Consider the following 26674-nt stretch of genomic DNA (forward strand, 5'->3'; position numbering starts at 1 on the left):
TTTCTTTATGAATTTATTACAATCAGGATTAAAAAATACAATGATCAAACATATTTTTACAATTTGTTTAGTCATGCAAATGGAAAATATTTAATTATAATATTTTAACCTCTTGACCTCTGGAAGGATTTACCCCCTCCATGACCAGGCTATTTTTAGCTAATTTAAGGGACAATTGTGCAATCATGCGACATTGTACACAAATTACATTTATATTTATTTTTTTTCCACACAAAGTAGAACTTTCTTTTGGTGGCATTTGATCACCACTGTGTTTTTTCAATTTTTAATATATAAATGAAAAAATAAAGTTTTGAAAAAGAAAAAGATGTTTTCTACTTTCTGTTATATAACCTTCTCCAATACAAAAATAAAACAAAATCTAATTTCTTCATAAATTTAAGGCAAAATGTATTCTGTTGCACGTCTTTGGTAAAAAAGTCAATAGTTGTATATTAATTGTTTTGTGTCAAAGTTATAGTGTCTACCAACTATTATATATGTATTTGAAAATTGATACATTTTGATGTACTGATGGCCAATCAAATTTTTTGAGGCCCTTGACGTGCCAGCACAGTAAAAATACCCCACAAATGACCCCTTTTTGGAAAGTAGACAGTCTGAAGTATTTAGTAAGAGGCATGGAGAGTTTTTTGAAGTTGTAATTTTTTATTCTTTTTTAAATATTTTTTCTACATACTTTTATCAGAGCAGTTCAGTATCACCATCGTAACATTGTAGTACTTCGGGGGGTGATCAGGTTTTTTTATTGTACACTTTGATTGCGGTTAAAGTGATTATCACTATGGGCGGCACAGTGGCAGAAATGGTTAGCACTTCCGCATAGCAGCACTAGGATTGCTGGTTTGAATCCCAACCATGACACTGTCTGGAGTTGGCATGTTCTCCCTGTGTCTGCTTTGGCTTCCTCCCCACATTCCAAAGTGTGGTAGGTTAATTGGTTCCTGTCTTAATTGTCCCTAGTAAGTGTATACATGTAGGGTAGGAACCGATGTGAGTGTGCGATGTATGTGTGGAGCACTGCGTAAATTGATGGCACTATATGGGTACCTTAAATAAATAATATATAATAGAGGAGCATCTTAATGAGACACAATTTACTGGGATAGGGACAATTGTAGACATGCACTAAGGCCGCGTACACACGCGGGGACTGTTCGCCCAACTTTGTCCGTCAAACAGTTTCGGCAAACAGTCCGCTCAAAATTAGCATGGACGGACATGGCCACACACGACGAACGAACAGTTTGCTGAAACCGTGCGCGATGACGTGAACGGCACGTACGACGGGACGAAAAATACGACGTCCTATACACTGCATTATAACTTTCGGCGTGTAAATCCTTTCTGAGCATGCGCGGAACTTAGTTTGACGAACAAGCCTACACACGAGGGGACTGTTCGCTGAAACAAAGTTTCAGCGGACAGTTTTTCGGAATTTCCGAAAAACCTTGTTCAGCGGACTGTTCGCTGAAACTGTCCGCTGAAAGCCCACACACGAGCGGACTGTTTGCCGAAACACTGTTCAGCGGACAAAGTTGGGCGAACAGTCCCCGCGTGTGTACGCGGCCTTACACTCCCTCAGGTTAAACTGGATGGATTGGTGTCTTTATTCAACCTTACTAACTATGTAACTATGTAACAGATACACCACAGATCAGCCAACTTTGCTATATCCTACATTCAGGATTACTTTATTCATAACACTACAAGGCTAGCTGAAGACTGCCAGATTCCAAGGAGTAATATCTCAACTTTTATATCCTCTCTTTATTTTCTCAAGTGACTAAAGTTATTTAGCACAAAAAGATAAAAAATTTGTAGCGCTAATAATCTATCAAGTGAGTGGCTTATCAATGAAGATGATCAAATAGTGAATTACCACTTAAGCCCCATACACACTATCAGATTATCTGCTGAGATTTTCCTTCAGATTTACCAAAACCATGTAGTAGAAGGGCCTGCCTGATTGCATACACATTGAAACTCCTAAGGTTTGTCCTCATATTATATGGTTTTGGTAAATCTGAAGGAAAAACTCAGCAGATAATCTGATAGTGTGTATGGGGCTTAAGTGAAAGTGCTAACTAGAGTGTAAAAATATATATACAACCATAAACACATAAAATTAACAAAGTGCATTCAATTGTCACAAAGAAAATAAAAGACATACAGTGCCTTGCGAAAGTATTCGGCCCCCTTGAACTTTTCAACCTTTTGTCACATTTCAGGCTTCAAACATAAAGATATAAAATTTTAATTTTTTGTGAAGAATCACCAACAAGTGGGACACAATTGTGAAGTGGAAAGAAATCTATTGGATATTTTAAACTTTTTTAGCAAATAAAAAACTGAAAAGTGGTGCGTGCAAAATTATTCGGCCCCTTTACTTTCAGTGCAGCAAACTCACTCCAGAAGTTCAGCGGAGATCTCTGAATGATCCAATGTTGTCCTAAATGACTGATGGTGATAAATAGAATCCACCTGTGTGTAATCAAGTCTCTGTATAAATGCACCTGCTCTGTGATAGTCTCAGGGTTCTGTTGAAAGCGCAGAGAGCATCATGAAGACCAAGGAACACACCAGGCAGGTCCGTAATACTGTTGTGGAGAAGTTTAAAGCCGGATTTGGATACAAAAAGATTTCCCAAGCTTTAAACATCCCAAGGAGCACTGTGCAAGTGATCATTTTGAAATGGAAGGAGTATCAGACCACTGCAAATCTACCAAGACCTGGCCATCCCTCTAAACTTTCAGCTCAGACAAGGAAAAGACTGATCAGAGATGCAGCCAAGATGCCCATGATCACTCTGGATGAACTGCAGAGAACTACAGCTGAGGTAGGAGAGTCTGTCCATAGGACAACAATCAGTCGTACACTGCACAAATCTGGTCTTTATGGAAGATTGGCAAGAAGAAATCCATTTCTCAAAGATATCCATAAAAAGTCTTGTCTAAAGTTTGCCACAAGTCACCTGGGAGACACACCAAACATGTGGAAGAAGGTGCTCTGGTCAGATTAAACCAAAAGCGAACTTTTTGCCCACAATGGAAAACAATATGTTTGGCGTAAAAGCAACACAGCTCATCACCCTCAACACACCATCCCCACTGTTAAACATGGTGGTGGCAGCATCATGGTTTGGGCCTTCTTTTCTTCAGCAGGGACAGGGAAGATGGTTAAAATTGAGGGGAAGATGGATGCAGCCAAATACAGGATCATTCTGGATGAAAACCTGGAGTCTGCAAAAGACCTGAAACTGGGACGGAGATTTATCTTCCAACAAGACAATGATCCCAAACATACAGCAAAATCTACAAAGGAATGGTTCACAAATAAACGTATCCAGGTGTTAGAATGGCCAAGTCAAAGTCCAGACCTGAATCCAATTGAAAATCTGTGGAAAGAGCAGAAAACTGCTGTTTACAAACTCTCTCCATCCAACCTCACTGAGCTCGAGCTGTTTTGCAAGGAAGAATGGGCAAGAATTTCAGTCTCTCGATGTGCAAAACTGATAGAGACATACCCCAAGCGACTTGCAGCTGTAATCGCAGCAAAAGGTGGCTCTACAAAGTATTAACGCATTGGGGCCGAATAATTTTGCACGCCCCACTTTTCATTTTTTTATTAGTTAAAAAAGTTTCAAAAATCCAATCGATTTCGTTCCACTTCACAATTGTGTCCCACTTGTTGGTGATTCTTCACAAAAAATAAAAATGTTATATCTTTATGTTTGAAGCCTGAAATGTGGCAAAAGGTTGAAAAGCTCAAGGGGGCCGAATACTTTCGCAAGGCACTGTATGTTAAGTCCAAGATTGTAAAGAATAATCCAAAAAAAGACTCAGATGGGAACATCCAACTCAGTTGTAAAATTCCAAATGGAGACAATGTGATTGAAGGCACCACCACTGATAAGAGAGGAGGCTTGCCAGATGTCAATGACTTGAAGGAGCATATACCACTCAAGTCTTCAAATGTTTAATGGTCAGCAAACTCAATGGGTACAGCTGATCCTGGATCCAATCAATGGCTTGAATGGTAAAAGGTAGACATGTGCATTCGTTTTCGTCTGAATGCATTTTTGTCCGAATTTCAGGTATTTTCGTTATCGTTTTGACAAATGATAACGAAAGCACAGAATCCGAAAAATGAAAGTTCCAACATAAATAAATGCTTTATTTTCGTTTTCGTTTTGACACAGTTCGATACAGATAGGAGATTCGACGTGACTCTGACAATAACAATCTGTGTCTATTTTACTTGTGTCATAACAGTCCATTCCCACAGGGGCAACACGATTTCCAGCGCGACTTTGGGAGGCAACTTGGACACGACTTGAGTGTGAATCACAGCGCGACTTACAACACGACTATAATGTAAAAAAAAAAAAAAAAGGCATGGGTTCCCCTTCAAGAGCATACCAGGCCCTTCAGGTCTGGTATGGATTTTAAGGAGAACCCCGTGCCCAAAAAAATGGCATAGGGGTCCCCCTCAAAATCCACACCAGGCCCTTTAGGTCTGGCATGGATTTTAAGGGGAACCCGTGCCAAAAAAAATGGTGTGGGGGTCCCCCTCAAAATCCATACCAGGCCCTTCAGGTCTGGCATGGATTTTAAGGGGTTCCATGCATCAGAGGGGGCGGAGTCATCGGGTGGCCCCGCCCTCTGTTATATAAGAACTGTCAGAAGAAGGGAAGCGTCACACAGCGGGAGCCTCCCATTGAGTGAAGCGGCCCAAGAACGAAGAAGAGATGCCGTGGAGGAAGATGCAGGATGAGAACACCGGAGCAAGAAGAAGCGGATCGGAGGAAGAAGAAGATGGAGGAAGAAACCGAAGGATGAAGAAAAGAAGAAGGAAGAAGACCAGAAGAAAGAAGATGAAAGAAGACTTTAATAAAGGACTTGTCAAAGACTGTCATTTTTAAACACTTTTGTCACTTTTTTGGTGAAATGGTAGGGGTACAAGTACCCCCTTACCATTTCACACGGGGCGGAGGCCAGGATCTTGGGGTCCCCTTGTTAAAGGGGCTTCCAGATTCCGATAAGACCCCATAACCACCGGCCAGGGTTGTGGGGATGAGGCTCTTGTCCGCATTAACATAGGGGCAAGGTGCTTTGGAGGGTACCCCAAAGCATCCTCCCAATGGCATGTGGCCTGGTACAGTTCAGTTCTCGCCCCCCCCTCTTTTCCTGCAGCCTGCCAGGTTACGTGCTCGGATAAGGGTCTGGTATGGATTTTGAGGGGGACCCCACGCCATTTTTTTTTTGTTGGCACAGTGTTCCTTAATATCCATACCAGAACCGAAGGGGCTGGTATGGAATTTCGGGGGACCCCCACAAATTTTTTTTTTCTTAATTTTTTTTTTCTTAATGCTAATGCTAACATGACCTGTGTGCAATGCAAATAGCCTTAAAAAAAAACCCATAGAAGACATACAACATTAGAATCCTACTATAGCTTGTAGTCAAAATATTCGACCGGGAATGTATGATTGCAGTATCATACAGTGAGTTTCGGTGCTCCGTCGAATCTTCTTTAAACATTCGACAGACACCATAAGCCTTCAATTACAGATTCGACCTTAATTCATTTGGATTTTCAGACTAATGCAATTTTTTAACAAAATAAATAAAAACGAGTTTCGGGAGTAACTAAATAAATGTATTTTTTGGACGAAAACGAAATTCCGAAATTAAATATTTCAGTCTGCACATGTCTAGTAAAAAGTCATCAAAAACTTTTCATGAGTACAGGTACATGAGCGGTGTGTAAGTGGGTCTACCCAACGCGTTTCAACAAATAAGTCGTCACCTGGGTGTTGGTGAAAATGACCAAACCCAGGGTGTCAGAAGTAATAAAGGATTTTCAGATTTGGGGCAACCAGTGGGGTACAGATTCTATTGGCGGCCCTTACGAGGGTAGCGTTACATTTGGGGGGGCTTGTCTGGGATACCCCATCTGGGATGCTGAAGAAAGTCAGGTGACATGTACAGGGTAGAAGAGGAGATGGACTCAGTTGCCGTGACTGATGGGGTCGAGAACATGGGAGCCGGTTGGAGCAAACCACAGTCCTGAGAATAATCGGCGTGGGGCAGGCTGACAAAAGTGTGTCAGTTGATGAGGAAGGCTGTCCCTGAGCAAGGGTCTTATCTCCTAGACTTAAAACCCGAGTATGATGACATTTACACTTACATTCTCTTGGAATGACGAGTGTGTTCCAGTTGGGGTTCAGAAGAGTGCTGTGAGTTTGGCAGAAGGCCTAGAGGCTCAAGTGATCCCATTGCTCCCAGCCAGTGATCCGGATGGGGACCTTTCCCAGCCGGGATTTGGGAGCCCAGCGTCGGAGGCTGCAGTTGGCCCAGCTACAGATCGTCTGATTGCAGGGATGCCCCAGCTTTTTTCTACACTGACATGAGCAACTTGGTTAAGAGCCTGGTAAAAAAGTCACAACTCTCTGCTCATCAGGAGAATCAGAAACTGCAATTCCTCTTGAGCCATGATCACACACCAAAGGGGGAGGAAGTGTTTGACAATTGGATGGATCAAGCTATGCAAGCAATAGAAGAGTGGAATGTGCCTGAGGCAGTGAAGAAACAACGGATCAGTGAAAGCCTCAGGAGTCCAGCAGCTGACGTTATGAGCCTAAAGGAGGGTAAACCAGATTGTGAGGCTATGGATTACATTGAGGCCTTGTGCACAGTTCATGGAAGAGTGGAGAAGCTATCTGATTTGATGTATAAGTTCGAACATACCCACCAGTGTCAGGGAGGTTGTCGGATTATGTTGTCAGAGTGGATCGAATTCTGCATCAGATTATCCTGAAAAAGGGGATTGATCCATGTGAAGCTTATAAAGTCAGACTTGAAAGGATCCTGCAAGGGGCTAGGCCAAATCATCCAACTGTGCTCCGATTGTTGCTGAAAGGAACAAAGGGGGCTCCAACTTATCCAGAGCTGATGAAGCTGGTCAGAGAAGAAGCTTTGGAACATCTGTTGACAATACTTCTTTGACTTCTTACCGGGTTATGTTGAAAGGTTAGGAAAGAATTTGCAGCAAGCATATGAGAAAGCCGTGGCACATGTCTCAACCAGAGAATTATGGAACAAAAAGAATTTTGATTTAAAAGTGCAGGATTTACAGCCTGGAGATCGTGTGTTGCTGAAGAACTTGGGGGTACCAGGAAAACATAAGCTGGCTGACAGATGGCGATCATAACATTATGCCATTTGTAAACAGCTTCATTAGCTATTAGTCTATCAAATCAGACCTGAGGGAAAACAGGGGCCCTTAAAGATGTGGCATCAAAAGCATTTGCCTCTATTGTCTGATGAAGTCTGGGTGCCTCAAGTGTCCCCTTCATCTCTTCAGAAACCAACACCAACCAGGACTCCCTCACATCGATGAGCTTCGGTTCCCACTGTGTCACAGGAAGAAGAAGAAAAGGAAGATAGTAAGGATTAGGAAATAGTAGCTTATTAGATATGGCTTACAGAAACAGAAACTGATACCAACACTGGGAGTGAGTAGAGGAGTTGAACTGACTATAACAGTACAAAGACTACCTAGTCCAGAAGTTTAAATCCTACCATTATTTATGCCCCGTACACACGAGCGGACTTTTCGACATCCAAACTCCGACGGACTGAGTCCGGCGGACTATCCGATCGTGTGTGGGCTGCAACGGACTTTAGCGAAGCTAAAGTCTGACGGACTTTAGAAATGAAGCATGCTTTAAATTTTCCCGACGGAACTCCGCCGGACCCGGTCCCCTTTGAAAAATCCGCTCGTGTGTGTGCTACTCCGACGGACTAAAACCGACGCTAGGGCAGCTATTGGCTACTGTCTAGGAACTTCCTACGTCGAATCCAGTCGTACGTCATCACGTTCGACTCCGTCGGAGTTTGGTGTGATGGTGTGTGGTCAAGTCCGTTCGGTCGAAAAGTCCGCCAGAACTCCGTCGGAACTCCGGCGGAACTCCGGCGGAACTCCTTTGGAGGTCTGTCAGACTTAATCCCTCTCGTGTGTACGGGGCATTAGGGTAGCTGAACGGATCAAGGTTGAGAGTACCAGTCCCACCTCTCAGAGAGAGAGACAGGAGATCTAAACAGTTTTTCTGAGGAGCCCTTGATATCACCTGAACCAGATTGCCCTTTAGAGGCTAAAGCTCCCCTTATAGGTGGAGGAAACAGAGAATGTCAAGTGCCTATTCCTGAACTCATTGAGGAAGTCAATCTTTCCTCTCATCAACCGATCACTGAGCCTGTAGCTACGGATTTCCCTTTGGAGCCAAGCAGTCCTGTTCATACCGGAATTCCAGCAGAGAACTCTGTTCAACCTTCTGAGAAGTACTCTCCCATCCGGTTAAGGCAAAATATACATCCTCCAAAGAGACTTACTTATGATACTTTAGGAGAAAACTCTGACAAACTGATTCCTACCATTAAAAGGCAAGTTCCCATGACTAATCTCCCTACTGTTAATTGGGTGGGGGGTGACTTTGCTCTGACCTCTGTGAATATTTTCTGAGTTTAGATTGTAGTTAATGTCATTATAGACCTGTTAATAACCCTTTCCTTCCATAAAGTTGAATAAGTTTAATGTCTCTGCCTCTTTGAATTCAAGTGGGGGGGGAGAATGTAACCAGGAGATGGCTATTATGCCCACAATTCAGGAACAGTGTACAGCATTAATTAATGTGGGGTTGTCTCCCTCTAGTGTTGGCTTGGACTTTGTCATTTCCTTTCAGACTAAACTTAGAGCAGAGCAAAGCATTGTGGGATGTGTAATTCAGAATGCTGAGGTTTCAGTTTCAGTGGGACTGTCTTGAACTACCACTACCAGAATGAGAAGACAGAACAGACTGCTGGGAGAGGATATAAAAGGGCTGGCTTAGGTCTAAATCGCTCTCTTGGGACGCTGGCTGGGATTCTGCCAGCAGGAGCTCTGTGTCAGTAGGAGCTGCTGCTGATTTGTGGCCTGCACAGCAGAGAGTCGTACAGTTGCATGCAGAAGGATCTCGGTGGACAGCATTGCTTCTCCACTACAGTGGACCGGAGACTGTTCCAGATCTAACAGAGACGCCTGCAGTCCAGATCCGAGTAGGCTGTGGCGTGTTGTCATGGGGTAGGACGCCATTCCTAGAGCCATCAAGGAATCAAGGGGAGTTCCTGAAAGAGCCTTCAACATCACCTGCATCACTGCCAACGCTTCTGTAACCAGTGGGATGAGCGGGCATTTGCCCATATAGATTCATTAGAACACTGCACATAGACATCATTTACTTAATCCAGCTTTCTGGTACTTGTGATGCCACTGAAGTCAGTCCTTACCCTCTATGTACACTGTATGTAGGCATATATATCTTGTTCCAGCAATCCTATTGGATAAAATAGTATTAAAGTCATATGGGAAAAGTTTGAAGTAAAATACAGATACACCACAGGTTAGCCAAATTTGCTATATCCTACCATCAGGATTACTTTATTCGTAACACTACAAGGCTAGCTGAAGACTTCCAGATTCCAAGGAGTAACATCTCACCCTTCATATCCTCTCTTTATTTGTGACTAAAGATATTTAGCACAAAAAGGTCTGCTTCCATTTTCTATTTAAAGGAGCCAGCCAATTTAGATACATTATTCTGCATAGTGTTCTGTTGTGTTGTATTGATGTTAAAGGCCTGTGGGTTGAGGAGACAGAAGTGAGTAAACCTGACATAGAAAATAAAGTGTCAGTTCCCTATACTTCTGCTGACCTGTTCACATAGGTTTCTGTGATCGTATAAGGGGTTTGATTGATTTTGGATCATACTATGTGTTTTCTACTACTTTATTACTGCAAGATCCAGATTACTAAATAACCTTTTTCATAGTGATATATAGTTCTGATAAAAATACCTTTATGATCTACAGTGTTATGTTTTGCACTTTCATGTGTCCCTTTTACTACAGTAAACAAACTTGAACTGTTTCATTGATATTGTGCAAGTCTCTTATTATCGGTGACAGTTGGTGAAAATGACCAAACCCAGGGTGTCAGAGGTGATGGAGGATTTGCAGAATCGGGGCAACCAGTGGGGTACAGATGCAATGGTGGGCCTTACGAGGGTAGCGCTACAATCTTTATATATCGATTTGCTAAACAAACGGCAGTACCCTGTAAAATTTTAATTGCATCTGATTCTCATAGTGCTAATGCATATGGTCAGAAACACAGAACACACTATGGAGGCATTCTGATCTATTTTTAACTACTTCAGCCCCGGAAGAATTTACCCCCTTCCTGACCAGAGCACTTTTTGCAATTCGGCACTGCATCACTTTAACTGACAATTGCGCGGTCGTGCGGCGTGGCTCCCAAACAAAATTGATGTATTTTTTTCCCACAAATAGAGCTTTCTTTTGGTGGTATTTGATCACCCCTGCGGTTTTTATTTTTTGAGCTATAAACAAAAAAAGAGCGACAATTTTGAAAAAAATGCATGATTTTTTTTACATTTTGCTATAATAAATATCCCCCAAAAATATATTAAACATTTTTTTTCCTCAGTTTAGGCCGATACATATTCATCTACATATTTTTGGTAAAAAAAAAAGAAAAAAAAAAGCTTTTAATGATTGGTTTGTGCAAAAGTTATAGCGTTTACAAAATGGGGGATAGTTTTATGGAATTTTTATTAATACTTTTTTTTTTACTAGTAATGGTGGCGAACAGTGATTTTTATCGTGATTGTGACATTATGGTGGACACGTCGGACATTTTTGACACATTTTTGGGACCATTGTCATTTATACAACAATCAGTGCTATACAAATGCACTGATTCCAGTGTAAATTACACTGGCAGTGGAGGGGTTAACCACTGGGGGGTGGTTAAGGGGTTAAGTGTGTCCTGGGGAGTGTTTCTAACTGTGGGGGGGCGTGGCTACATGTGACACATCCCTGATCTCTGCTCCCGATCACAGGAAACAGAGATCAGTGACACTGTCACTAGGCAGAACGGGGAGATGCTTGTTTACATTAGCCTCTTCCCGTTCTTCTTCTCCGTGAGATCATTGCGGGCATCCCCGCGGGTATCGGGGGATCCGCGACCCGACTCATGAAGCTTGCCGTGGGCACGCGTGCCCACAGGCTGCCTCTTAAAGGGCAACGTACAGGTACTTTAATTGCCTGTATGAGCCCTTCTGCCGACGTATATCGGCGTGAGGCGGTCGGCAAGCAGTTAACAAGGATTATATTCTGACAGCATTAAAGAAAATGTGTATTATGGACATATGGCGCTTGGAACTTTTCGACTTGCATGTGTAGTCAGATGAAGTAAAACCTAAGACAAGCTCAATAGCTCCTGTGAGGCAAGGTTTCCCTCGATGGACACCCAACAGTAGTTCAATTCTTAGAAATATAGAAAGGAGCTCCAGACCAATCATTTTAATTGTTGGTAAAAAAACATCATATAAAAATAGCCAACACATTTCGAGGCAACACCACTCCCTCTTGATCAGGGCTCAAGACAGGAGAAAACTTAGTTGGACACAGAGAAGACAGTGACTTCACAGATTCAAACCAGTTTTGAGCTTTCCACATGGAGCATTGACTTGACAACAGTTGCTGAGCAGTAGCGGAGGCTGTGCCAGAAAAGATGAGGTTGGAGACAGCCTCTGCTCACGGAGCCCTGAGAACAAAGTGATTGGCGGTGTTCGATCGCTCAGTTCTAAGTGTTAGAGCTGGCAAGGGACAGGTGTGGCATCAGACCGATGCTTCAACCCCCTAGGTAAGTATGATTCTACAAAAAAACAGAACCCCATACTGTACTTCTCTTTTAATAAATCAACCCCAAAGACTCTAAACTAAAATGGTGACACAAAACAGAATCTGTGACAATGGCTGAAGCTCATTTCCTGCATTTTAAAGGCTAAACAATTAGAGGCCAAGGGGATTTGCTAACTACAAGTGTGCAGCATACATTTAAAACAAAGGATAAAAGTAGTTAGGTGTAGATACTGTACTTCAGATTAACGTATGTAGGACACAGACCCCCATGTCTGTATATCCTCAAGCGGCTTCACTCGTTTGTCACTGTCATAGTTAAGTGGGACTTTGAAAGATCTTGTTGAAGTGCAAATACCAGACAACTAAAAGTTTCAAACAATTATAAATAGTGTTCTCTAACTGGGTTCTAGACTATAAGCAGAATTCCTGCACAATGAACAGTGGTAGTACAACGGCCAAACAAGTTTGCAGATGAATGTATATGTTTTTTTATTGTAAAAGGAATGACTATTGTTAAAAACATATCACATATATGAAACATACCACATAAACATATCAAATAGTTGGTGGCTTCTGTTGCCAAAACAACACATTTAAAACTACTGTATTGCATGTACATCTATACATACCTCATTTATATGAAGAATTTTACATGTACTTTATATGGAACATTCACATATTTAGCAAATTCCACTTCTCATTTAAGTAAATTACAAGATGGTCAAAATAAAGCCTGAAGCTTAGGGTGAAAGAGAGCAAGAGCTAACAGGAGAAAATGGATAAAAAAAATAATAGCACAATAATTCTAGCTTTGTTCTGTGTAATTTTGGCATTGACCACTTCACCCCTGGGAGGATTTGCCCACTTCCTGACCAGGCCATTTTTTGCGATACGGCACAATGCAGCTTTAACTGACAATTGCGCAGTCGTGTGACGCTGTACCCAAACAAAATGTAAGTCCTTTTTTTCCCCACAAATAGAGCTTTCTTTTGATGGTAGTTGATCACCTCTGCGGTTTTATTTTTCTGCTATAATACATATCCCCCCAAAAAAATGTATTAATCAGTTTAGGCCGATATATATTCTTCCACATATTTTTGGTAAAAAAAAAATTGTCAGGTTGCCCGCGGACATCGAGTCCGCTGGACCCGTGGGCATGCACACAGCGGGCCCGCTATCTTCCATGCATGGACAGCCCTACAGCTATGGCGGTTCACACAAAAGAGCCGTCCTGCCACAGTATAATGATGGCAGCTGGTCGGCAAGCAGTTAAAGCATGTTTTTTATTAAGATAACCTTTTTTAGGTGCAATTATGATTATTGAGTTTAGAGTAAGGACCATGAGGTTAGGTTGAGTTTAACAGTTGTGTTCAAGTTAAGGCCTCATGCACACTGGACCCTTTTGGATGTTTTTACAGCTGCTGTTTGTGGCTTCAGACTTTTTATTCTACAGTCAATAAACTCCCCATCATGTTATCCTATGCATGTGTCCATGCACACATAGGCATAGGGTCAATCTTAGGTTTAGAGGTGGGTTAACAAAAATAGGTTTAAGGTTACTTTAAATTTAGGTTTAGGGGTTACCTTTATGTTTCTATAAAGATTTAGAGGTTGGCCTAGATTAAGTGTTAGGTTTAGGGGTTAAATTGAGAATAAAGGATGAAACACTTATTTTGAGCAGTACCTCATCGGTGTGATGAGCGGGTTTGTACTGTAATATACTTTAACACAGCTCTACCAAGTTCTTTATGTATAACCAGCCAGCTGTCACACAGCCTTCCCTTTAAAGTAACCTGTGCTTTGCCTGTAAATGTCATGCTGCCAAGGATTTTCAGTAGTTTCCCTAATTAAAACCTGGGATTTAGCCCTCCAAAAACAGGTGGGTATCCCGTTGACACATTTAGCTTGAGCTATTGAGCCTTGTAAACATCAGGCTTTTTTAACCAAAGCTGAGAAAGATGTGAAAAGAAGACAAGAGACCCCCAAAGAAAAAAGACAAAATATCCATATGCAATATGTAATATTAAAAAAAAGTCCTGACCATAATAAAGAAAGAAATAAAAATAAAAATAAATACATTTTGCCAAAACATTACCAACTAGAGCACCTGTCTTAAAAGTAAAGGCTTAGTATAATTTGTTAGCTCCAATGTCCATCTTTTACATTAGTTTAACACTTTAACTCTGTTTTTCTACCTAGGGCGTGGTATAAGAATCAGAGACATCTTAAAGGATGATGAAGTTCTGACATTGTTTTTGCTGAAAGATATTGGACTATCTGACTCTGTGGTGTACCAGCTCATTAACTCCCAAGTTCGGATTGAACAGGTAAAAAAAGGATAATAGGTGTTCTTTGTTTAAAATGTTAATCTCTGTAAAGTATGCTGACCCCAAACTCTGCATTGTACACACCATATTCTGACTGTTCTGCCCAGAAGACTCCATGTAGCACCCCACTTATCAGGATGTCTGAAGCATATGGATTTTAGTTAGCCAAGCAAGGATAGCCACTAGAAATTTTTAAAGAAAGGACAGTAAGAGGTTTTTGGTTAAGGCAGCCCTCTCACTATAAAAAGAGGGGTACAGAGAAGAAATTCTGTTAGTGAATTGAAAGTTGTTGCAATAAAAGCCAACAAACTGAGTTGGGAGAGATTAAGGTAAATTAGGAAACTGTAATTCTAATTGCTAGTGCTTTGAGCAAATAACCCCTTTCCTGCTTTTTTTTGTTCTTATTATTGGGAGCGTTTTTGTCTTTAACTTTATTTTGTGGTTGACTTGAGGTGAACAGTCACTTTTAGCTCCTGTCCCATCCATAGCACACTTTTTAGGGTAAATGTCAAACCTAAAAATTAATAGTTGTGTTATTAATATAAAATTAGATTATTGACCATTTTTTTATTTTGAACTTTCCCTTACTCTACCTTCTGTCCCTTTTTCTATGCATCTGGCATTGGGAAATAGTTTACCAAATGCTTAGCATAAGTGTAAATCATTTTAAAATGAATCATATTATTAGTAAATATGTGCTTTCCTCATACAGGTCAAGCCAACAGATTTGCAGAACTTTGCTCTCCCCCCTGGCTGCAAATCCCCCCCATCTCTCCACTACTGTTGTGCTTGGATACCGATGATTTTGCCTGGGTTCGATTTGCCATTGCTCAGTGAATCTTGTTCAGAATTTAGCAAACCTAAATTCAGAAATGAATCCCATTGAAGTCTGCAGGGAAAGGGCAAAACTTAAATTATGGCTACTTTTAGGGCCAATAGGCAAACTACTGTCAAACAAAATGCATAGAAGGCTGGGCACTGTCATGGGGCATATGCATCAATGCAAAAATGATGTACAAACATACCATACAACAGGGAGAGGGTCTTATTATGTGGCTTTAGGAGGGAAACACTGAAAATACACAAATCCTTTAAATAACATGCTTAGGGGAAACGTCAACAGCTCAACTGCCAAAGCAGTTTTTTACAATTTTTGTTTAAAAAATAATTTACAATAATTATTGGTTTATTGCTGCAGTACTTTCTGTTTCTAGGGAACTGACACTCATAAACACTCATTGTGCAGCGCTATTTGCTGACCATTTTTATTCCTGGAATTGACATATCTTGCCTTTCAAGAATGAGCAGTTGAAAAATAAAGCCTTTCTAGAGAATGAGTGTAGTGAGGGTGGACGTGCTGTTTTTTTTGTGAATAGAAATTTCAGCAGTTCCTTACAAACAATTATTCGTATTCAAGTTCTCACATACAGTATTTGCAGGGAGGCATGTTCAAACAAAGCAAAGGTGATGTGAAACATGCTATAAATAAAAGCACCTTCAGTTCAATTTTAGCCCTGTGTTTATTTTTTGATAAAAATTTGAGGCTGTATTCAGTATTTTATATGTAGTTATAAATGGTGGGGGTGCTTTCCCATTTAAATGATTTGTCCCATTTAAAAAGGTTGTTTAAAGAGCCATGTCATTATTGTATCTCCCTTTTACAAATGTGGCTGTCCCACCACGTTTATACTTATCAGTGCAATTTTATCTGTGGAGAAAGCATAAAAATCAAACAAGCTTTTAAAACCTATTTACTTATGGTTGGTCCAAGATGTCTGCTATACCTTTAGACTGATTATCATCTCACATTTGTGGGCGCTTTTGGTAAAAAAAAAAAAAAGCATGCTGACTTGACCTGACTATTATCATGAAGTTATTATTTTCTTAATCCTCTGTGTAGCACACTCCCACAGGAGCTGCTAGTTTGGTAATCCCTCTGAAGCTTGATTTCTTTCACCAAGCCTAAGTGGTGGAATACCTCTACCACTCCGACACACTCTTATGACAAAACAAACCACACCAGGTTAAATTGACCCAGAGTATATTATGAGTTAAATTCGGGCAAAGGTAAAGTTATACAAGTTTGCAATAATGAACTAATAACACACCACAATATTGTCAAATAATAAACCTGACTTTTGGGAATAACACTAATGGTAAATGGGCCTAGATTCACTACAAGGCACATACACATAGACATAAACATAGACAAGACAGCAAAGCAAAAGGAAAAAAATATAGAAATATAAATTCAAGCGGCTAGGCTGTCCCTAAGACTGTAATGTGGAACTGTCAAGCCCAAATTTGCCTGCATGGCTTTGTTGGGAGAAATAAAGCAATTCCCAATAATATAAATGGTGTGACAAATATCAGTATTGTTAGACAAGTTGAAATAGTCTCCAGATATTTACTTTTGCTAGCTTAGTTGGGGCAGTTTCTGGTGGTATTTACCTCTTTTATACATTAAAGATATTATTGAGGATAATGCACTAGGCCTGTGCGCCCTCTGTTTGTTTTGTGATTTCAGTAGGGACTGGTACCCTGCCTGTTAGGGACAGCACTACCGTTTTTCCCCAAAAATAAGATGCTGACATATATGTTTTTTCCTTATTTTCAGGGGATGTCTTATTTTTATTAAGTATGGTACAACAATCTACATTTATTCAAATACAGTTAAGTCGTCTTCTTCTTCTGGAAAATCGCCATAACTCTCCAAACTCGGAATTCCATCCTGAATTTCTTGCGATTTCCTTTAGAACTGTTGGCCCCAATCTTTCATGTCGAGCAATAGAGCTCTCATTAAATGAGCAGCTCTTATCCATGTAATCTGCTCAGAGTGCATTGGCAACAACACTGTCAGTGATTTTATCCCATGAATTCTTCACCCAAATTACGACCTCTTGCAGGCTAGATTTCACAAAGTTTCCACGCTGATTACTTGTCATTCTATTTTGAATGTAGTAGTTAATATCCATATGCAAATGGTCTTTGAATGGCTTGTTTATTGCAATATCAAGAGTCTTCAGATGGCCAGTCATTCCTGCAGGAATCATTATTTGTTCTATTCTTCTCTCTGCAAGGAAGTTCTTCATGTCTTTAGCACTGTGAGTGCTGGCTGAATCCCAGACTAGCAGACCTCTTTGGCCACCTTGCAAAACAAGTGGCAGCATTAAATCAAGCCACTTCCTTATAACTGCTTGTGTGCACCAGGCTTTTTCGGTTTCAAGAACATAAATGCCGGAAACACGTTCAATCATATCTTTCTTGCCCTCAGTGATGATAACAGGTGTGGCTTTCATTCCCTCCAGACGAATTGCCAAAATAGAGGTAACACATGAACTTTCATGACCAGTGGAGGGAACGTAGATTGAGGAGGCAACCCTCTGTTCAATTGTCGTTTGGGCTCCTTGAACCATAAACACTGCAGTTTCATCCATAGCAATCATGTTGCAAAGTTGGTATTTAGTAAAATCTATGCCATCAACAAAGGACTTGAATGCAAGTGCTCGCTTAATAACTTCAGCATCTTCCAACTTAAACAGTGTTGTTGATTTTCTGAGAGACAGTTCATATCGCTAAAGGAAGCCATCAAGCCAGTGTTGTGATACTTTGAATTCTGGGGATATGTCGAATTGTGGTGCCACTGCAAGTAAAATGTTTGAATATCAGCCTGTCAGCAACCCATTCACTGAGCATGTCTTCCAGCTCAATAAATAAAGGTTACAGACCTGAACCACACTTGCGCTTTTCACTTGAGCATTTCCTCTATCCACCTGTAGACTGAGGTTATCGTATTCTGCCTGACATTTTTGGACCATTCGGATATCCGACGACTTTTCTTTGCAGATAGCCATAAGATTCTTGCCCTGGGAGTCCGCCACAATTCCTTTCTTGTATTCAACAGAATAACTCTTTCTTTTTGCACTCATCTTGTCTAATTGTACAGATACTCAGGGAAAGCAGAGATAGGCCAGCAAAGCTCATGTGTAAGGGCTGGCTTATTTATCAGGGATCCAGTGAGAACTGGGTCCAATCTGCACAGTGGAGCTGGGGGTGATCTCTCTGGGCTCAGTAGCAGACTGCTTGCTGAAACATTTCCCCTATCCCCTGGTGCTTGTGTGGGGTGAGAGAGATCCACAGACTGTTGCTGGTCAGTGCTGGGGAGCAGCTTTACTTCTTCCCCTGAGGACACACAATACAGAGCCTCCTGCTCATCACTTCACTGATGAGACTTTTACTGTCACTTTCACAGACGGCCGGTACCTGACAGGGGGAGCTGACCTTGTTGATGGGGCTGCCCGCACCTCTCTGGTCACCTTCGAGACGGCAGCTGTAACGATGGGGCAGATGAGAGGGGCTGCCCAACTTCTTTACCGCTCTGCACCAGTATGCTACATAGCCGCGCCTATCACTATGGGTCTTCTTTACTGTTCCGTGCCGGTACGCATAGATACGCCTATCACTATGTCTTATTTTCAGGGTATGGCTTACAGTGGTGTGAAAAAGTGTTTGCCCCCTTCCTCATTTCCTGTTCCTTTGCATGTTTGTCACACTTAAGTGTTTCGGAACATCAAACCAATTTAAACAATAGTCAAGGACAACACAAGTAAACACAAAATGCAATTTGTAAATGAAGGTGTTTATTATTAAAGGTGAAAAAAAATCCAAACCATCATGGCCCTGTGTGAAAAAGTGATTGCCCCCCTTGTTAAAACATACTATAACTGTGGTTGTCCACACCTGAGTTCAATTTCTCTAGCCACACCCAGGCCTGATTATTGCCACACCTGTTCACAATCAAGGCATCACTTAAATAGGAGCTGCTTGACACAGTAAGGTCCACCAGAAGATCCTTAAAAGCTACACATCATGCCGAGACCCAAAGAAATTCAGGAACAATTGAGAAAGAAAGTAATTGAGATCTATCAGTCTGGAAAGGGTTATAAAGCCATTTCCAAAGCTTTGGGAATCCAGCGAACCACAGTGAGAGCCATTATCCACAAATGGCGAAGACATGGAACAGTGGTGAACCTTCCCAGGAGTGGCCGGCTGCCCAAAATTACCCCAAGAGCGCAGCGACGACTCATCCAAGAGGTCACAAAAGACCCCACAACAACGTCCAAGGAACTGCAGGCCTCACTTGCCTCAGTTAAGGTCAGCGTTCATGCCTCCACCATCAGGAAAAGACTGGGCAAAAATGGCCTGCATGGCAGAGTTCCAAGGAGAAAACCACTGCTGAGCAAAAAGAACATCAAAGCTCATCTCAATTTCTCCACAACACATCTTGATGATCCCCAAGACTTTTGGGACAACATTCTGTGGACCGATGAGACAAAAGTGGAACTCTTTGGAAGGTGTGTGTCCAAGTATATCTGGCGTAGAAGGAACACTGCATTTCATAAAAAGAACATTATACCAACAGTAAAATATGGTGGTGGTAGTGTGATGGTCTGGGGCTGTTTTGCTGCTTCAGGACCTGGAAGACTTGCTGTGATAAAAGGAACTATGAATTCTGCTGTCTACCAAGAGATCCTGAAGGAGAATGTCCGACCATCTGTTCGTGTACTCAAGCTGAAACGAACTTGGGTTCTGCAGCAGGACAATGATCCTAAACACACCAGCAAGTCCACCACCGAATGGCTGAAGAAAAACAAAATGAAGACTTTGGAGTGGCCTAGCCAAAGTCCTGACCTGAATCCTATTGAGATGTTGTGGTATGACCTTAAAAAGGCCGTTCATGCTCGAAAACCCTCTAATGTAACTGAATTAGGACAATTCTGCAAAGATGAGTGGGCCAAAATTCCTCCAGGACGCTGTAAAAGCCTCATTGCACATTATCGCAAACGCTTGGTTGCAGTTGTTGCTGCTAAGGGTGGCCCAACCAGTTATTAGGTTTAGGGGGCAATCACTTTTTCACACAGGGCCATGATGGTTTGGATTTTTTTCACCTTTAATAATAAACACCTTCATTTACAAATTGCATTTTGTGTTTACTTGTGTTGTCCTTGACTATTGTTTAAATTGGTTTGATGTTCCGAAACACTTAAGTGTGACAAACATGCAAAGGAACAGGAAATTAGGAAGGGGGCAAACACTTTTTCACACCACTGTATATTGAGCAAATGCTTAGAAATCCTGCTACAGATTATTTTATGGGTATATCTTATTTTTGGGTAGCTGCAAGGAAAGGTTCCTGACAAGGAAGGAAAGCATAGGATTCTCAACCTCTCTGGACACCAGCCTGTTGGGCACAAGACTGTCAGATTGCATTATTCCCCTCGACTACAGTCTGCTCTCTACACGCTGTTGGAACTGTGACTGTTCCTGGTTGGTTTGCCTCCCACCAGGTTATATGTGAACTGTCTCTGCATTCAGTCAATACAAGTTCTTTCACTGCACTGGGAATGAGTGTGTTAATCTACTGCACCACACCTACAAGTGGGACTTTGGCCTCTAGTGTGTGTAGGTGTGTGAGAAAGTGCAGTGGGAGCTGGGAAGGGGAAGGGAAGAGTAAAGATGTAATTTTGTAGGTGGTTGTTGAGGGAAGCGGATGATGGGGAAGGGAGTTCTGCACTTACAGTTCAACTAGCACCTAGCTATATCTGTTTTTGTAAAGCTTTAATTAAATAAGATTAAACATAAATACGTCCTGTTATAAGAAGGCAATACTGTATCTCACAGTACTTTAAAGGGGGGCTTTTAGGTTATTTTTTTACCACATCACTGTGACATTAATGGTTGTACTGTGCCCCTAGACTTAAGATGGCCATACATTATACAATTTTCTTAATCAATGTCTTTAGATTTACCTTCAACTATGGTAAATTAGGGCAGCACAGTGGTGTAGTGGTTAGCACTCTCACCTAGCAGTAAAAAGGGGTGCTGGTTCAAATCCCAACCACAACACTACCTGCCTGGAGTTTGCATGTTCTCCCTGTGCCTGTGTGGGTTTCTTTCGGGTACTCCGGTTTCCTCCCACACTCCAAAGACATGCAGGTAGGTTAATTGGCTTCTGTCCAAAATTGGCCCTAGTATATGGATGGGGACCTTGGATTGTGGGCTCCTTGAGGGTAGGGACCAATGTGAGTGTGCAATGTAGAATGTACAGGGATAGGGACGATTGTAGAAACTCACTCAGGTTGAACTGGATGGACTGGTGTCTTTATTCAACCTTACTAACTATGTAACTATGTAGTGCGAGAGCCTGCCTGATTGCATTCAAATTAAAAGGGTTTAGGTTTGACCTCATATTATATGGTTTTGGTAAATTTAAGGGAACATTGTGCAAGAAAATTGTATAATGTATGACCAGCCTTACAATCTTTATACTATAGAGCTAATAAAGCCATTTCCTGTAATTAAAGAAGCCTGAAGCAGCTGTAAGCAAGTAATTGGTAATTATTTTCTTTGTAAAATCATGGCTTTATCTACACTATACACCAGAGGTTCTGGGGGCTAAAAAAGGCACAAATAAATGATTTGGATGACTCTACCCTTCAAAAGGCAGCGACCGAGCACCTTGTGTTGGAGTTTTTTGTGCTGGAACAGGGAACATGTAAATACTTTTTAGGATAGTAAGGCTGTATCTATTATTACCTGAATGTTGCAACAATTGCCCATTTGTTGCCCATGTATTGGCACAGTTGTTGCCTGCCTATGGTCACTGTCTGTGTTTGTTAATTATATTGCCACATATTATCCTGAAATGGCCAGTCACTGTCAAACCACCTCCCTAAAACAGGTATGTCAACCCCTCCTTAAATACAGCACTTTGTTGCTTGTTTCAATACCTACCACTGCGGAGTCCCAGTGCTCAAGGGAATCCCAAAGGTTCCTAGTTATGGCAGTTGCAGAGGTCAATAATTATAAAGGAATTGCAGGACTGCATCAAAAGGCTTTTGTAAGTTGGTGATAAATACACATTAAACAGGCAAGGTGGGGGTCTTGTGAACTCTTGTTTCTATAAAAATGTCTACGGTTTCAAGTGTCATTCTCAACCATGTGATCAGGTATTGTCCCTTAGTGACCTCAACTAATCAGCCTAGAGGTCACTGCTTTTGTTTGCATTATCAGCCAAATTATATGAGTCATCTCACGTCTTAGCGCTAAAACTCTCCCCTTGTGAAGTAAACCATTTGTGGTCAAGTACAGATCAATAGGTCATCATTCTAGTAGCCAGCTTGCAACTTTTAAGTAGCTCGTGCCACGCCAGCTCTATGGGAATTTGATACTGACAGTCTCAAACTGCTGACTAATCTCATGAACACTAGCTAGAGATAATTTAGGAAAGACTCAGAATTGCCAGATTCACACTGACTCAGCCTTCATTGTCAATACAGCATTGTATATTTATGGTCAATGGATTTCTGGGAATGGCCAGAAAGAAATGAAATAACTCACTTTCCTTCTGATGCGTGGGAGATGCAATCATTGATCTGGCCTAATTACAAACCTAGGTTGCTGTGAGCAAATTAAGCAGATGTCTTAAGTACTGAGTCAGTGTTAGGGTGGTGAAACGTTTCACACATGTTCTTTATTTCCCCAGATATTTGGTTGGACAAGTCATTCTTACAAAATGAGTACGTGTGAGATGAATAATGTGATTTAACTGGTTTCACAATGAGTACAGAACATCTCTAATAATCTAAAGGCAGATAAAAAAAGGCTCCCTTAAATTTCACAATCATTAACAGGTACATTTTTTGAAAGGAAGCGTTGCACCAGAAAACAAGAATATTAACTTCTAATTCATAGGCTTAGATAGTATGACATTCAATGAACATGAAATCACAGGCCCCTATATAGTGTTCTATGCAGAGGCACATTGGGTTATGTAATATTCAAAATAATAGCAATAATAAAAATATAATTTACATAATGATTTATACTAAGCAGTAGTGCATAAAACCAGGGTGGGATGCCAGATAAGCATACCTAGCATTTTTATGCCTGGTCTGCCCTAACAATATTATCACCAGGGCATATTTTGTCTCACAATGCAGAGATTTCTGCTTATGTAGGGAAAAAAATATCCCTAATGGGACCTGTCAAAGTGTCACATATTAAGGTAGATAGGTCCTTTTTTATGATTGTCAAAAAATAGGTCCTCTTTATCATCAGAATAATGTTTTTGCAAAGTTGCTAGTAATATCTGGTCTTCGCTAGAGCTGCTGATGGTTCAGATGTGCATACAGCACCTGGGTGTGTACCCCCAAGACAAACTATATACAGAGTATGCATACAATGCCTACAGATTGCCTGGATGGTGACAGGACCAAAATATAGTACTAAATGATAAGTCGTAGGTCAGGTCAGGACAGGCTAATAGCTCAACTTTGAGATGTTCTCTCTCTTCTTGTCCAGACACCAGTTGTCAGGTGCAAGTGATTGAAACACCGGATGATTTCTATTGTAAAGCGCTGCGCAAACTGTTGGCACTTCATAAATCCTGTATAATAATAATAATGATTGCATTTATGGCTGTATTGATTGTAAAACTTGACATGCAGCATATTTGAAAAATGCTGCACTTGAATTGAACTGAGATGCAGAATATACAGTATCAAATAGTAATGTCAATTTGATATTTATTATGCATTAAAGTGTCTGTAACCCCCAAAAAATACATTGATCCTGTTCCTTTAAAGCATGTTATACAGCAACAGTGCTTGTGCTGTGTAATTTATCCCTTTCTTTCATTTAAAATACCTGGTTGATTCTGCCTGGTGCTGCCCTCCCCCCTGTAAACTGACAACGTTTATCATGGCTGCTGAGCCCCTCATTACATGGCCAGTTTTGTTTCCTCCCTGTCAGCCACTGTTTTTCCTTGCTCCCTCTCTGCCTGTCAGCTCCGATCTGCTCCCCAATCCTCCCCTCCTGCTGCTAAAATAACTATGTGATATTGCTACAATCCACTGTTTTTTTTTTTGTAAAGTCTTTTTTTATTGAATTTTCGGTGTCATACACAATCCACTGTTTTACATTAAATGATGTGCCCCAGTGTATGTGTTTTTAAAAAAAAAATATGCCCCTTATATACAGTGGTGTGAAAAAGTGTTTGCCCCCTTCCTCATTTCCTGTTCCTTTGCATGTTTGTCACACTTAAGTGTTTCGGAACATCAAACCAATTTAAACAATAGTCAGGGACAACACAAGTAAACACAAAATGCAATTTGTAAATGAAGGTGTTTATTATTAAAGGTGAAAAAAAATCCAAACCATCATGGCCCTGTGTGAAAAAGTGATTGCCCCCCTTGTTAAAACATACTATAACTGTGGTTGTCCACACCTGAGTTCAATTTCTCTAGCCACACCCAGGCCTGATTATTGCCACACCTGTTCACAATCAAGGCATCACTTAAATAGGAGCTGCTTGACACAGTAATGCCCCGTACACACGAGCGGACTTTTCAACATCCAAAGTCGGTCAGACCGAGTCCGTCAGACTATCCGATCGTGTGTGGGCTGCAACGGACTTTAGCTTCGCAAAAGTCTGACGGACTTTAGAAATGAAGCATGCTTCAAATTTTCCCGACGGAACTCCGCCGGACCCGGTCCCCTTCGAAAAATTCGCTCGTGTGTGTGCTACTCCGACGGACTAAAACCGACGCTAGGGCAGCTATTGGCTACTGTCTATGAACTTCCTACGTCGAATCCAGTCGTACGTCATCACGTTCGACTCCGTCGGAGTTTGGTGTGATGGTGTGTGGTCAAGTCCGTTCGGTCGAAAAGTCCGCCAGAACTCCGCCAGAACTCCGTCGGAACTCCGTCGGAACTCCTTTGGAGGTCTGTCAGACTTAATCCCTCTCGTGTGTACGGGGCTTTAGGTCCACCAGAAGATCCTTAAAAGCTACACATCATGCCGAGACCCAAAGAAATTCAGGAACAATTGAGAAAGAAAGTAATTGAGATCTATCAGTCTGGAAAGGGTTATAAAGCCATTTCCAAAGCTTTGGGAATCCAGCGAACCACAGTGAGAGCCATTATCCACAAATGGCGAAGACATGGAACAGTGGTGAACCTTCCCAGGAGTGGCCGGCCGCCCAAAATTACCCCAAGAGCGCAGCGACGACTCATCCAAGAGGTCACAAAAGACCCCACAACAACGTCCAAGGAACTGCAGGCCTCACTTGCCTCAGTTAAAGTCAGCGTTCATGCCTCCACCATCAGGAAAAGACTGGGCAAAAATGGCCTGCATGGCAGAGTTCCAAGGAGAAAACCACTGCTGAGCAAAAAGAACATCAAAGCTCGTCTCAATTTCTCCACAACACATCTTGATGATCCCCAAGACTTTTGGGACAACATTCTGTGGACCGATGAGACAAAAGTGGAACTCTTTGGAAGGTGTGTGTCCAAGTATATCTGGCGTAGAAGGAACACTGCATTTCAGAAAAAGAACATTATACCAACAGTAAAATATGGTGGTGGTAGTGTGATGGTCTGGGGCTGTTTTGCTGCTTCAGGACCTGGAAGACTTGCCGTGATAAAAGGAACTATGAATTCTGCTGTCTACCAAGAGATCCTGAAGGAGAATGTCCGACCATCTGTTCGTGTACTCAAGCTGAAACGAACTTGGGTTCTGCAGCAGGACAATGATCCTAAACACACCAGCAAGTCCACCACCGAATGGCTGAAGAAAAACAAAATGAAGACTTTGGAGTGGCCTAGCCAAAGTCCTGACCTGAATCCTATTGAGATGTTGTGGTATGACCTTAAAAAGGCCGTTCATGCTCGAAAACCCTCTAATGTAACTGAATTAGGACAATTCTGCAAAGATGAGTGGGCCAAAATTCCTCCAGGACGCTGTAAAAGCCTCATTGCACGTTATCGCAAACGCTTGGTTGCAGTTGTTGCTGCTAAGGGTGGCCCAACCAGTTATTAGGTTTAGGGGGCAATCACTTTTTCACACAGGGCCATGATGGTTTGGATTTTTTTTCACCTTTAATAATAAACACCTTCATTTACAAATTGCATTTTGTGTTTACTTGTGTTGTCCTTGACTATTGTTTAAATTGGTTTGATGTTCCGAAACACTTAAGTGTGACAAACATGCAAAGGAACAGGAAATGAGGAAGGGGGCAAACACTTTTTCACACCACTGTAAGCCATACCCTGAAAATAAGACATAGTGATAGGCGTATCTATGCGTACCGGCACGGAACAGTAAAGAAGACCCATAGTGATAGGCGCGGCTATGTAGCATACTGGTGCAGAGCGGTAAAGAAGTTGGGCAGCCCCTCTCATCTGCCCCATCGTTACAGCTGCCGTCTCGAAGGTGACCAGAGAGGTGCGGGCAGCCCCATCAACAAGGTCAGCTCCCCCTGTCAGGTACCGGCCGTCTGTGAAAGTGACAGTAAAAGTCTCCTCAGTGAAGTGATGAGCAGGAGGCTCTGTATTGTGTGTCCTCAGGGGAAGAAGTAAAGCTGCTCCCCAGCACTGACCAGCAACAGTCTGTGGATCTCTCTCACCCCACACAAGCACCAGGGGATAGGGGAAATGTTTCAGCAAGCAGTCTGCTACTGAGCCCAGAGAGATCACCCCCAGCTCCACTGTGCAGAT

At 41.7% G+C, this 26674-nt stretch overlaps 1 protein-coding gene across 2 annotated transcripts in view; it reads left to right on the forward strand.

The window, feature by feature from the left end:
* Window positions 1-26674, forward strand: part of ABCA4 (ATP binding cassette subfamily A member 4) — a 442076-nt gene that overhangs the window by 68568 nt on the left and 346834 nt on the right. For both annotated transcript variants that reach the window (XM_077452886.1, XM_077452887.1), the window contains exon 7: window positions 13989-14116. In XM_077452886.1, the coding sequence (XP_077309012.1) occupies window positions 13989-14116 (128 nt within the window). The remainder of the gene's footprint in view (window positions 1-13988; window positions 14117-26674) is intronic.

The sequence above is a fragment of the Lithobates pipiens genome, unplaced genomic scaffold, assembly GCF_037356315.1.
Source record: "Lithobates pipiens isolate NorthernLeopardFrog02 unplaced genomic scaffold, aLitPip1_a1.2 Scaffold_23, whole genome shotgun sequence".
NCBI classification, from domain to species: Eukaryota; Metazoa; Chordata; class Amphibia; order Anura; family Ranidae; genus Lithobates; species Lithobates pipiens.